Raw genomic sequence first — 13,211 nt, forward strand, 5'->3', positions numbered from 1 at the left:
GGTGCTGCAGGATCCAAACTTGAAAAATTGCCATCATGATAATCCCTTTATAAATGGCATCTTGAAAACTCTGTAAATTAGATTCCTTTCAAAATACTTGACTGGAATAAATGTGAGCTATTTTTAAGTCATCTCTGAGAATAGGACTTCTGAGTTGTTGTCATTACTGAATATAAACAGGAAAACCAAGATGCATTGTTTAGATATTTTAGATATTTGTGACTACCTGCTCTAGTCAATTTATGAGTCATGTTCATGCTCCTTCTTCAAATGTCATCACACGGTTTGAGTCACTGTTCCTAAAAGTTCACCAGAGCTGGAATTCTGGTGTACAGAAGTCTGTGTTTAAGGGAGTGGTGAGGGCAAGCACCTTGGCTAAGGCAGGCAAGCTGGTTGCCAAGGGGCATGGCCAGCAGGCAAGGCTGGGCTCTCACCCATGGGCAGTCATGAACCAACAATTGAGGGTGAGGATCAGATCTGGAATTGGTAAGAGGGTCAGCCACAGCCTGGTGAGGCCCAGTGAGTGCATGGAGACAAGCCAGGTGTGTAGTAAAGGCAGAGTGTCAGTCTGCATGTCAGGCTCAGGGTCAGGGAGGTGTGGGAGCAGGCACAGACAGCACTGCAATGCAGCCACAACCCAGCGGTGGAGGCCTCGGCATGGACACTGCACCCAGTGAAAGGAGAGGGACCTCTGCACCAAGGATTCCTCACATGTCCAAATACCCCAACAGGGCTTGGATTCAAGCAGCATATGCCTTTAAAGCCCTGGAAAGGCACTCAAGGTCCTGCCAATGGAGGTGTGGCACTGTGTGCTCAGTTTGAGTCTTGGAGACCAAGTATTTGGGACATGGGTCACTAACGTTCTGCAGAGCAGAAAGCTTTCTGTTCTTAAGGCTTTGCATGAAAGATACTTGAGAACTTCTTTTAGCCAGAAAGTTTCAAGCTATTCATAAACAGCAAAAAATTATCAAAGACAAAAGCTGCTTAATAATGCATTCAATTAATTAATCTTCTGCTCCAGTAAATTGTAATTAGGTGAAATTACTAGGAATTCAGCAAGGGCCTGTGGCACTTGCCTGATTTCAGTGCCACAGAAATTGCTTTGTTGCCAAAAACTAGATCTCTTGGTATAGTTCTCATTGTTGATATCCTACTTAATGAACCTGAGAGTAAGAAATGCTCTCAGCTAAAAGCAGTAGTGGCTGTACCTTCAAGGCTTGTTGCCTGCATTATTATTTAGTTATTTCTCTCCCTTAGTATCAGACACAATGCCTTTATGTTATTTGGGGTAATATCCCACTGGTATGTGGCTTCCAACAGTGAAATCATATCTCTTCATAGCTGTGAAGATGTATGGGTAGCTTGTCTTAAAAATTCTAAACTCATGAAGTTTTTATATCTTAATAACTCAGTGTTGTTGGTTACAATATAATGTGATCTTGTAGTGAAAAAAAAGGAAAAAAAGAAATTGGAAAAGCAATTCTGGCAGTACATAAGGAAGTTTTGGAAGAAAGATTCCAAATAGACTGATTTTCCAGTGGGCAGGGCATTTTATATATCCTTGGATCTCCTAAGCGCATGATCCAATGCTCAAGCCTACTGATGCCAATAAAAATAAACCTACTTGAAACCAAACCCATACTGAGGCTTTATCAGGTATATATATCATATGTACTGATCTTTATAACCCCATTTGCCTCCTGGATATCCAGAATGTGAATGAGAATTATGAATAAGAGAAAGATGAGTCCACTCATACCAAATCCTATAGAGTTACTGTGTTTCTGTCCAATTTACACTGAGGTAAGTCATTAAGTCTTTGATTTACATCAGTGTGAATAGAGTTTTTTCATTATAAAAGTCACTTGAGAAAATATCTCATAAAAATCAATGCAATTGCATATATACAAAACCTGTCTGATTGTATGGTTACTTTCATTTCATGGTGCACTGCCTTTTAAATAAGCACTGATGTTTTATAGTAACCAGGGATCTCTATAACATTTGAACTGAACTGAAAATTCATCCTCTCTTCTTTATACATGACCCTCCTATTGGTATTTTATTAGAGTTTTAGGTAAATATAAGTTAGTTATGTCATTTTAGGGAACCTTGATGTTTAGTAACTTTATAGAGATTTGAATATCCTTCTAGTGTCTATGCTAGCTGATCTGTGATTTAGATATGAAAATAATCAAAGAGTCCCAAAAGTGATGATTGGTAAATGGCTTTACGAAGGGCAAATCATACCTAACAAATTTGGTGTCCTTCTATGATAAGGGTGGGGCAGAGCAACTGACATTGTCTGCCTGAATTCATGCAAAGGGTTTGACACTATCCCATATGATATCCTTGTCTCCAATTTGGAGAGATGTGGTTTTCATGGATGGACCCCTTGGTGGATAAAGAACTGGCTGGATGGCCACACAGAATTGGTCAACGGCTCATTGTTTATGAGACTAGTGATGAGTGTGTCTCTCAACACTGGTACTGGGGCTGAGACCATTCAACATTTTTGTTGGTGACATGGACAGTGGGATCAAGGGCACCCTCTGCATGTCTGCTGAGGACACCAGGCTGTGTGCTGTGTCACACTGGAGGGAAGGGATGGCATCCAGAGGGACATTGACACACTCAGGAGGTGGACCCATGCAAATCTCATGAGGTACAGCAAAGCAACGTGCAGGGTCCTCCACCTGGGTCGTGGCAATCCCAGACACACCGATGGGTTGGGCAGAGAAGGACAAAGAGTAGCCCTGAGGAGATGGACCTGGGTGTGATGGTTGATGGAAAACTCACCATGAGCCAGCATGCACTCAAAGCCCAGAAAGCCAATGGATTCCTGGGCTGCATCCAAAGGAGCATGGTGAGCAGGTCAAAGGAAGGGATTCTGCCCCTCTACTCTGCTCTGGTGAGACCTCACCTGGAGTGCTGCATCCAGCTCTGAGGTCTCCAACATAAGAAGGCCTGGAACGGTTGAAGCAAGTCCAGATTAGAGGCACAAAGTTGGTAAGAGGACTGGAGCACCTCCCTTATGAAGACAGGCTGAGAAAGTTGGGGCTGTTCAGCCTAATGAAGGAGAAAGTGCTTGGAGACCTCACAGCAGCTTTCCAGTATCTGAAGAGGGCCTACAGGGAATCTGGAGAGGGACTTTGCATCAGGAATTGCACTGACAGGAGAAGGAGTAATGGGTACAAATAGAAAGAGGAGAAATTTAAGTTAGATATTAGGAAGAAATTCTTTACTGTTGAGTGGAGAGACACTGGAACAGGGAGGTTGTGGATGCCCCAGTCCTGGCAGTGTTCAAGGCCGGGTTGGATCAGACTCTGAGCAACCTGGTCTGCTGGGAGGTATCACTGCCCATGGTAGTGGATGCTTTAAGGTCCCTTCCCACCTAAACTATTTTATGATTCTGTTTTCAGTAGCCAAAGCTACTGAATAAATTCTTCAGTAGAAGATTTTTTCAGGTTATTAGACACTCAGGTTAATTGCCCAACCCATGATAAGGAATTTTAGAAATGGATGTGGCTAAAATTGATTAAACTTTATTACTTGATATTTTTTGGTGTTTGAATGTCCTGTTAAACTTCTAATTTTAAACCACCTTTTCTGCTTTTTGACAATTGGCATGGTATTTCTACTTCACGATTGTTTAGTCAGATTTCTGTAGTTTTTCCTGCATTTGAGACTCCAAAGATTCCTTCTTGAAGAAACTGCAGCTCCCAAATGATTGAAAAATAATTCTGCTTGTTTGAATTTCTCATTAACTACCTAGTCTATTCTCTTAATTTTTAATGATTAGGAAAAAAATATTTTTAGTTTCTTTAAAAACCCTAAAATTGGCAGAATTTCCTGTCTAAATGGTTATAGGCGAGAATTTCACATCAAGAAAAATGAATCCCTGAGGTGGTACTGTGGCATTTTAGAACAGCCTTACAGGTGCTTGAAAGAATGCTGAGTGTAGTAATTTCAATAGCATAACCAAACATTTAATGACCTAATCATACACTTGGCAAAGGGAGACTTCATTGCAAGGAGTCGTATTCAAAGGGAAACTTGGGTTTCTGCAGCTTTGGGAGGTGAGTCCCAACAGCACAGTTTTGGGAGAAAAAAGAAAACCATAAAAAATATTTATCTTCTATAGTAAAGAAAATATATATACTGAATAATCTCAGGGGGAAAAGGCATCATGGCACTAGAGAAATATTGTTTCTGTGTTAAATTGGTTGTATCCCAGTTTTGGTAGTGTGAAGCTTACTGATAGATTTAGATGGAGACTATTAAAAATTAAATAAAAATTCTCTGTGAGATGTTGCAAAGAGAGAATCAATGGCACTATCAAAGACAGATATTATAAAAATCTTCTGAAGGTGCAGCCATGGAATTCTTGCTTTTGTTTGTTTCCAAAATGGTAGCTGGGAGAAAAATTGCAAATTCCTTGGCTTTCTAGGTGAATCTTTTAATTGGAGGAAGATGGAAATGCATTTTACAGTGATAGGTCAGATACTTGTGATGGTTCAGCTGCATTACTCAGAGCATGGTACAGCACTGACCACATTTAGCACTGGTGTGAATAGGTTGCCCCCTTTCCATCTGTGCTGTAAATCCACGTTTCCTTATAGAAGCACCCCGTGAATGTCATGATGGCATGCTCTTGGCATCAGAAGGCTTCTGCAGATGGAGTAGGAGAATGCTTTATGACTTGTGATGTAGCATGACGTATTTGTCAATGACCTTCTTCTGTAACCCCTCTGTTCTCATCTCCCTTTTTCTTTCTGTTCCAATTACTTTGAGCAGCCTCAAGAAAAAAATACCAAACCACCAAAATGAGTAAGTCCCCAGTGAAGTCATGAAATGTTTCCTCTTAATGTCATTTCATGCTTCTACATCTTAAACTCTGACCATTTTCTCCAGTGGGGAAAATGTCAAGTTTAAGTGCCAATACCACTCATTACTAACTAACCATTAGTATCTGAGTGAGAAGTAGTTACTAATACATTCCAACGACCCAATTTTCAGTGTGTGTTTGGAGAGAGTACCAGAATCATTAACTGTTCTACTTCTAAGGCATTTTCCATGAACAGTTAATTCTTTTCTAATCAAACAGTTTGAAAAAGAAAAAGACTGCGATGTCATTACTACTCAGTTTGCTGACATGCTACTCTTTACCTACAGACTGGTGCACCAAGATGGAAGCCTGCCTGACATAACTATGATGAATCTAACAGCCAGCAGAGAAAAGGAAGAGGATAAAATGCTGGAAGAGGCTGGTGAGAAAAGAATGGAAGAGCCAGAGGGGGAGGGAGGGAAAGGGAGGGTCAAAAAAGGAAAAGAAGAAGAGAAGGATGATGAGGATAAAGAAGATGATGATGATGATGACAATGAAGACAATGAATCAGAGGAAGAAGAAACTACAGGTGAGCTCTACAGCTGCAAATTTTTCTTTCCTCAATCTTAATTAATAGTGTCAATAGGTGGTTTGTTATTGGTCTTCTCTGTTAACTTCAATCACCAGGTTTTCCTTCTAGTTTCACATGCAGCCTCTGTCAAAGAGCCTGAACTGAGCAGATGGCTACTTGTCAAATATTCAACAGGCTACAAGCTCTTCTTGGGAAAAAGTGTGTACTGTAGGATGCTGAGAAGAAGAAACCAACAGAAATCCAGTGCCCATTTCTTCTGGGTGGTCTGGGTTAGAGTATTTGAAGGCTACCCCAAATCCCAAGTACTTCTTTAGAGTGAAATCTCCTTACAACAAAGAAAACAATACACATACATATTTAATACCTGATACTGCATGCTTTCAAGGCACCTCTCCCCAGAAGTCCCAATGGTTTTGCTTCATTATTTATGTGCACATTAATGTCGTATTTTTCACTTCTGAATATGGAATATGTAATTGATGCCAGATGAACATAAAAAAAGCTTAAGGGCAGACATGGGTAGGGATTATAATATCATCCTTGATATTGTTAATATGACCTTCTAAAATGAATTATTGCCATAACTCAGTTTATAATATGAGCCAAAAGTGAAACTAGGAAAGAGCACTTAACACTCAAGGAAGATGTATTCTTTGGAAAGGGCCTTACTACAAATTTAGTTACTCATGATAATAATCACAGGATGGTGACACCTAAATAGGGAGAGAGGTGTCAAGGCAAAATGGCAGCACATCAGGCTTAGCAGCCCTAGGGAATCAGGGAATCATTCTGAAGATCATTGAGTCCAATCATTAACCCAGCACTGCCATATCTACCACTAAACCATGTCCCTAAATGCCACACCTATATCTTTTAAATGCCTCCAGGGATGGTGACTCCACCACTTCCCTGGACAGCCTGTTCCAGTGCCTGAACCTCAGCTGAAACAACTTACCTTTCTTCTGACCACAGAGGTGGTCATGGTCCGTGGAAACCTTTATTAGCCAGCCTTCATACTGTCTGTGAGGGGTGAGGGGGTCTGCTGCACTCCAGCCATCCCAGATTGTTGGAAGGGCTTTGGGAAAGAGACCAGCTGGGGGACATTACTCTGTGCAGTGACTCATGCAAGCAGGGAAATGGGGAGCTGCAGCTGCTGTTGCTTAGAATAGCACAAGGGGATCCATCTTTAAGCTGCACATGGCATTTATTTCTACTGGGTTATACCATTTTTACACAGCCATGTGGCCGGAGCTTTGACGTTAAACACGTTCATGTGTGCTTCAGACTTCCCTACAGAGTGTTGTACAATCTTTCAGTGGATGCAGTCAGGCCTGTATTTTATTCCCTGTGTGTGTGTTGCCTGGCCATGCTAGACAGAGCTCCTTATCTGCCTGCTCCACTTAACTGGCACTGTCTGGATACATCTTGCACGATGCAACACTGCAAATGAAAACAAATGTAATGAAAGAATGAGTGAGAATGTCTAACTCTGTAAAGACTTCTCTTTAAAACTCTTATTGTGCTTATAAAAACATATGTAGGATTAGAGCTATGTAACTTAATTAATTTCTCAAGTTTAATTACGTGCTTACAGAATTCACATCACTCAGCATTTTTATTAGGATTTTCTAAGTTGTGTTTGGAGAAAAAACACAAAGGGAAAAAATGGAATTTAGTTGTGAGGTATTCCAGAAGTCTGCTTTTTCACACAAATGTGCATGTGTTCTCCACACAAATATGCATGAGTAACCAACTTGGTGTTCTTTACATATAAAATAAAGTGATAATTTGAAATAATTTCATAAAGAAGGTGGTAACTCCTTTGCATTTTTACCAGCTTAGACAATGATGTGCTTTGGTATCACTTGCAAATGTTTCCATCTCTGATATAAAGAATGTTCTCACAGCATGCAAAATCCCTCCTAATCTCCAAAATGCTTTTGAAACCCTGAATACAGTGTGAAAACTCTATACTAATATGTACCAGCCAGATTAAAGAGTTTTACAGCCAGCCCACAAGCAAAGTGGTGACTTAGAGATCACTGTTCAGCAAATGTATTGTCGTGTAGACTCACATGTAACAGGTGATGCCACAAGTTTGCTCACTGGAGTACTATTTGGGAGGCTGGCTTTTTTAGCCAAATACCCCTGTGAAGGGATACTTTCATCCAACTTCATGATCTCCACTTGATAAAGCTTTTTCAACAGAGGGAAATATTTGACTGGGCTACAGTTTGCCTTTCTTGATTTAGATGTCCTGTGAAGGCACAGGTCACAGTCTAAAAGGCTGTGCTGTTTTCAAGGCAGTTTAGATAATTCTGGCATCTGAAAATGTCTATATTAAATTGTCTCAACCCTTGTGACAGGAATCCAAGTCCTAGTGTGCATGGATTCCAGTCTGGCTGAAAAGCTTTCGAAGAAGTAGTAGTAGTAGTAGTAGTCTGTGCTTTCTGAAAATAGGCTGGATCCATAGCTTCCAAGTATCAAAAAACTTTTTATTTTTCTGAGCTGGAAAAAGACCAGGGCTGGAATTAGTTCCTGAGTGAGATCTCTAAGCTTAGGTCCAAAAATACTGGAGGACAAGAGTCCAAAAAGAGCTCTGATGAGAGGAATGAAAGCAAAATTGGCAAGGGAGGCCACCACTGCTGCTTTTGAAGTGTGGAATCCTTCCAGGGAATGTGGGTCAGAAGGGAAAGCACCCCAGCTAAGTGGGCTTCAACCCCACTTTTAGTTAGTTGACTACTGAGCTGTGCCTTTATCCTCCATCTTATCTTACTCTAAGGCTTAGAAGAGAAGCAGAAAGATCATTGTTGTCTAGTGGAGTGTTCCATTTCACAGAGACCTTCTGGTTTTGTCCTTACAATGGTTCTGCTTGAACATCCCTGCAGACTTGAGGAACAAGTGGCATCTGGTGATCGACCGCCTTACAGTGTTGTTTTTGAAATTCCTGGAGTATTTTCACAAGATGCAAGTCTTTGTGTGGTGGCTGTTGGAGCTGCACATCATCAAAATTGTTTCCTCTTACATCATCTGGGTCACAGTGAAAGAGGCAAGTAAACACCCACTGTAAAACTCTTACACAGCATGTCAGCATCTGCCATGGGGTTGCACACCCAGGTGTAGGGAGAGGCTTCCTCCTGTCACCTCACTGAAATTGTGGGATCCAGCTGGGTTTGTTCACCTGCTGGGAACCTGCCTTGACATCTTCCACATTCTCTCTGTTTCAGGAGTCTCAGCTCCCTTTTCTCCAGGTAATACCTTTTCTCCAGGTATTAAAATTTTAGTAGTCCAATTCTTTGGATTTAAGAGACATACCCTCTCTCCTGCTCAAACTGTCTGTGTGTACCATCCAAAGATGGAAGGCATAGAAAAGGACTGGGATGGTAAAGGTAGAAAAATTGCTTAGACTTGATCTGGTGCTTAAGAAACAAGAATGTGGAACTATGCCTGAAGAAAAAGGGAGCAACACTTTCAGCTGTGCTTTTGGTGTGGGCAGTGTGAATTCTGTATGTGACATAGCCGTTTCATAAACAGGGTAGTAAGACAGAATTCACTAAAAACAAAAAGATATCACTTTTATCTTTTTTTTTTGTGGGGGAGAAGTAAAGAGGATGAAGGTCTCTCATCACACGGATCGGTGCCATCTCTTCTTTGTTTCATGAGTACTAAAGCAGCAGAAGCTGCATGAGGTTCATTATATTTCACATCTGTTGATAAGGAAGATTGGAGTTTTGTGGCTCTAATAGTATTAATATTATGTAGGTGGTAAATATCTTCCTAAACCAATTGTAAAGTTCTTCCTTCTTCACTCTGCTACTTTGTGTCTGTGTTACTGTGGGTATTGTTGTAATTTATTTTTTCAGTGTTTTCCTCAAAGTTTCTGCATGACCCTTTGTTTTGAATATTTTTTTTTACCTGCTGTGGAAAAGGTAAAACTTTCTCAGTTCTTTTGTTACTCCATGTAATTTCTGTACTGTTTTTGTGCTTTCAGGTGTCTCTGCTTAACTTTGTGTTTTTAATTGCCTGGGCTCTTGCTTTGCCATATGCTCAGTTTCGTCCACTGGCATCAAGTATCTGCACTGTTTGGACATGTGTAATTATTGTCTGCAAGATGTTGTATCAGCTCACATCTATTGATCCCAAGGACTTTTCCAGAAACTGTACATTGGTGAGTACAAATGCATATTAAAAAGGTTTGACTGCTGTCTACTTCAGTGAAGGAGAGCAAAAGGAAGCATATCAACTACAAAAATAACAGTTCACCTGATGTATTATTGTTGATTATCATACCCTTCCCAAGCACTCCTAAAATAATGTTTTATAACTGTTGCATTTTCTTTTTAGCCAGGAGAGAATGAAACTAAAGTCAATTTAGAAGAATTGAAAACCTCAGTGCTCTACAGTGGGCCAGTTGATCCTTCGGAGTGGGTTGGATTGAGAAAGTCTAGTCCCCTTCTTGTGTACTTAAGGGTAACTTCTTTGTTGTCTGTTTTCAGAAATCTTCTTATTTGTGATGAAAGTAGCATTGTCTTTGAAATAAATAATCTGTCACACACACAAAAAAATGTAATGCAAATCATTGATAATAGGGAAGTACACAGGGAAAGAGGCAACAGAAAACCACATCTGTTATACAGAACATTTCCAGAAGGGATTCAGTACCAATTAAGTTATTCTTTCATGTAGAATTATCACTTTTGGACTCTACCATCTGTTAAAAGCTTTTTAAGAAATGTGATATTTAAGAACTCTAAGTAATGAAGAGATATGTGACTTTCAGGTGCCAAAGGACTGGTGGGTCTAATTGGGGTAATTGCCCTGAATGACAGTGTGTGCTAGAAGCTAATTTTTCGAAGTGCTTATTCCTTAGCCACAGTTTAGAACATATAATGAGTTAAGAGAATCATTCATTCAAACACTAGTAAATGGATGTCTTTTGTTTTTCTTCTTGATTTTGTTTGATGCCTGTGAGCAATGTTTTATTATTCCAGTCTTGATTAAAAAACTTTACTTACAGTGAAAATGTGCCAAGTCCTGGGGAAAAACATACCTGTTATTAATTTAAAGAATCTCTGACATTTTATATACACATTTTAAGGTTGAGAGAAAATATAAAAATCCCAGTGGCATCTGTTTCAGGAGTCTCTTGTCCCAAATATTTCTCAAAGAACAGAGATCTAGAGTTTGCCACTTCTGCTTCAGTTATGACTTCCTTGAGGAACTTTCTATGAGCTGGTCTTTTTAACAGATTTTGCAGTTATTTAGTACCTCTCTTCTATTGAGCATAGGACAGATCTCCCTCCTGAGATAAATAAAAAATCATTCATAGCCACCCTTGACTGTGTCCTAGTCAATCTGGCTTTGGGACAGAAGGGCTGTGCCTGAGAGAAGACTGACAGATAGAGTGTTCATGTGAAAGAGTGCCTAGGTTAAATTTGCTCTACCCAAAATCCTTGTTTTGGAAAGTTAGTGCTTGACAGCTAAACCTCTGCAGATTATATTTGTGTATGTTTGTGTCTTCTATCTCCTACAAAACAAAACCTGATACCTTAAGAAAATCTCTGAAATATGAGAGGGCACGTTGATGGCGTTTTCCTTCCCTTCATTTCCACAACTAGTTTTTACTGTAGTATTTTTTAATTAATGTCTTTATATGTGTCTTCTGGATGTCTGTATGATTCTTCAAAATCCAAGAATTGGTGTGAACCTTAATTTGTTTCAATCATAGTAGCTGGGAATAGGTGCCAGTGCATTTTGGAGTGCAGAAGTCCTCAGTGATAACATCAATTAGAGTATTAATGGGTTTATACTTACCAGAAAATTTTATTGCTTCTTGTGGCTTTGACTTTTTTTAAATATTCTCCTCATTGTGTCTCCCATAGAATAATTTACTGATGCTGGCTATTCTGGCCTTTGAAGTTACAATCTACCGTCACCAAGAATACTACAGATGTCGAAATAACCTCACCGCACCTGTGACTAAAACCATTTTCCATGATATTACAAGAGCACATCTGGATGATGGACTTGTAAACTGTGTCAAGTATTTCATAAACTACTTCTTCTACAAGTTTGGTTTGGAGGTAAATATGCGTTACTTTTCTTTAGATTAACATTCCAAACCTTTTGAATGTGGTATTCTTGAATAGTAGCTTGGGTTGTGTTTGACATCTAGAGGCTTATTAGTCATCATTCATGTTAGTCATCTCTGTTTCCTTACCTTGTCTGTTTGTTCATGTGCACATGAAATGTACTTTCAAAAAATCTTTCCATAAATAATGATTGTTCACAATTTTCTATGCATATGTGAAGGAGGCAACTCCCAGAGTAATGCATCCTAAATTTAATCATAATGATGCTCTTGACCTATCTGTTAAACATTACTGCCACTATGATCAATGGAGTAAACTGTTCACAGCCATCTGAGGATTAAGAATGAATAAAAATTTTAAAAGCCCAGCAAGTTATTTCCTTTGGGAAATAATTTTAAATCATTCTAATCTGGGGAGACAGAAAGCCAAAATAGCATAGTGCGCTGAATAAATGAAGTTTTCACAAAGTTTCAAAACATGTTTCATGGAACTGAATGAAGGGACTGCTTTCAGTGAAGCCACAGAGCAGAAATGCTGAAATGCAGAGCCTTTAGAATAATGGAAAACTAAAGCTTTCTTGCAGAAATTGAATTTGTCTATCACTGATAGAACCTGTATGGTCCAAATGCCTTGTCCATTTCCTACATGAGGACACGTTTAAATTGTATCAATCTTAATAGTTCCTCTTCCACATCTATACATCCTATCAAAATATGTGGCTGTGCAATGTGTTCTTTGCTTGGCAACAATTAAACATTTCACATACTAGCTATTGTGACAAGGCTCTTTCCTTCTGGTATCTTTAGATATCACACCTGCTCTAGACAGAAGTGTATAAAAAATCTGGGTGTTTGGGTGGAGTGGTGGAAATTGCTGTTGGAGCATATTGTTTTGGACAGGGTTCCTGCAGTCAGACACAGGCACATTCAGGGATTCTGTCAGGATCCACAATAATTTATTATTGCTGTATTGACTAGTCATGAGGTTGTAAAAGTTGTTTATGTTTCTTTACTTTGTTTCCAGACCTGTTTTCTTCTATCAGTGAATGTAATTGGTCAAAGGATGGATTTTTATGCAATGATTCATGCTTTCTGGCTGATTGCTGTATTGTATCGACGTAGGAGAAAAGCTATTGCAGAGATCTGGCCAAAATATTGCTGTTTTCTAACATGCATCATTACATTCCAATACTTCCTTTGCATTGGCATCCCACCTGCTCCTTGTAAAGGTAAGAACACCCTTTATGTAAAATTACTGCTTGTTGCTTTTATAGAAAAAATGCTGGAAAATTGGCAAGTGTTCTGAAGAAAAGGATTAAGTAATTGTTATGAAGTACTGATGGAATTTTTTCATGCTCCTGCCACACAGACTATCCATGGAGAAGTGGCAATGCCAACTTCAACTCCAACATCATAAAGTGGTTATACTTTCCAGACTTCATTGTGAGACCAAACCCTGTCTTCCTTGTGTGTAAGTATTTTAGCACATTGTTATAAAGTGTTTATATATCCTTTGCTTAAATCATCTGTACAGTGGAATATGAAGCCAGCCTTTCATTTACACTTCAGCAGCAAGACGACAGATTTTTTGGGTGATTGAATACTCAGCATGGCTTTGAATGTGCTAGAAAAAATTACAGAGTTAGTAATTTTTGCATCTGCTTTTCCTGTATCCCTTTTTAAATAATTCAATGTAAAAA

At 39.4% G+C, this 13,211-nt stretch overlaps 1 protein-coding gene across 3 annotated transcripts in view; it reads left to right on the plus strand.

Moving 5' to 3' along the window:
- The window catches only part of PIEZO2 (piezo type mechanosensitive ion channel component 2), a 286,565-nt gene that overhangs the window by 210,329 nt on the left and 63,025 nt on the right, over window positions 1–13,211 (plus strand). For 2 of the 3 annotated variants that reach the window (XM_077184102.1, XM_054635188.2), the window contains exons 19-26: window positions 4,798–4,830; window positions 5,176–5,417; window positions 8,309–8,469; window positions 9,412–9,588; window positions 9,765–9,890; window positions 11,303–11,503; window positions 12,536–12,740; window positions 12,881–12,982. In XM_077184102.1, coding sequence (XP_077040217.1) covers window positions 4,798–4,830; window positions 5,176–5,417; window positions 8,309–8,469; window positions 9,412–9,588; window positions 9,765–9,890; window positions 11,303–11,503; window positions 12,536–12,740; window positions 12,881–12,982 — 1,247 coding nt within the window. The remainder of the gene's footprint in view (window positions 1–4,797; window positions 4,831–5,175; window positions 5,418–8,308; window positions 8,470–9,411; window positions 9,589–9,764; window positions 9,891–11,302; window positions 11,504–12,535; window positions 12,741–12,880; window positions 12,983–13,211) is intronic. The other variant, XM_077184105.1, reaches the window with a different exon arrangement.

Source organism: Agelaius phoeniceus, chromosome 1, assembly GCF_051311805.1.
Source record: "Agelaius phoeniceus isolate bAgePho1 chromosome 1, bAgePho1.hap1, whole genome shotgun sequence".
NCBI classification, from domain to species: Eukaryota; Metazoa; Chordata; class Aves; order Passeriformes; family Icteridae; genus Agelaius; species Agelaius phoeniceus.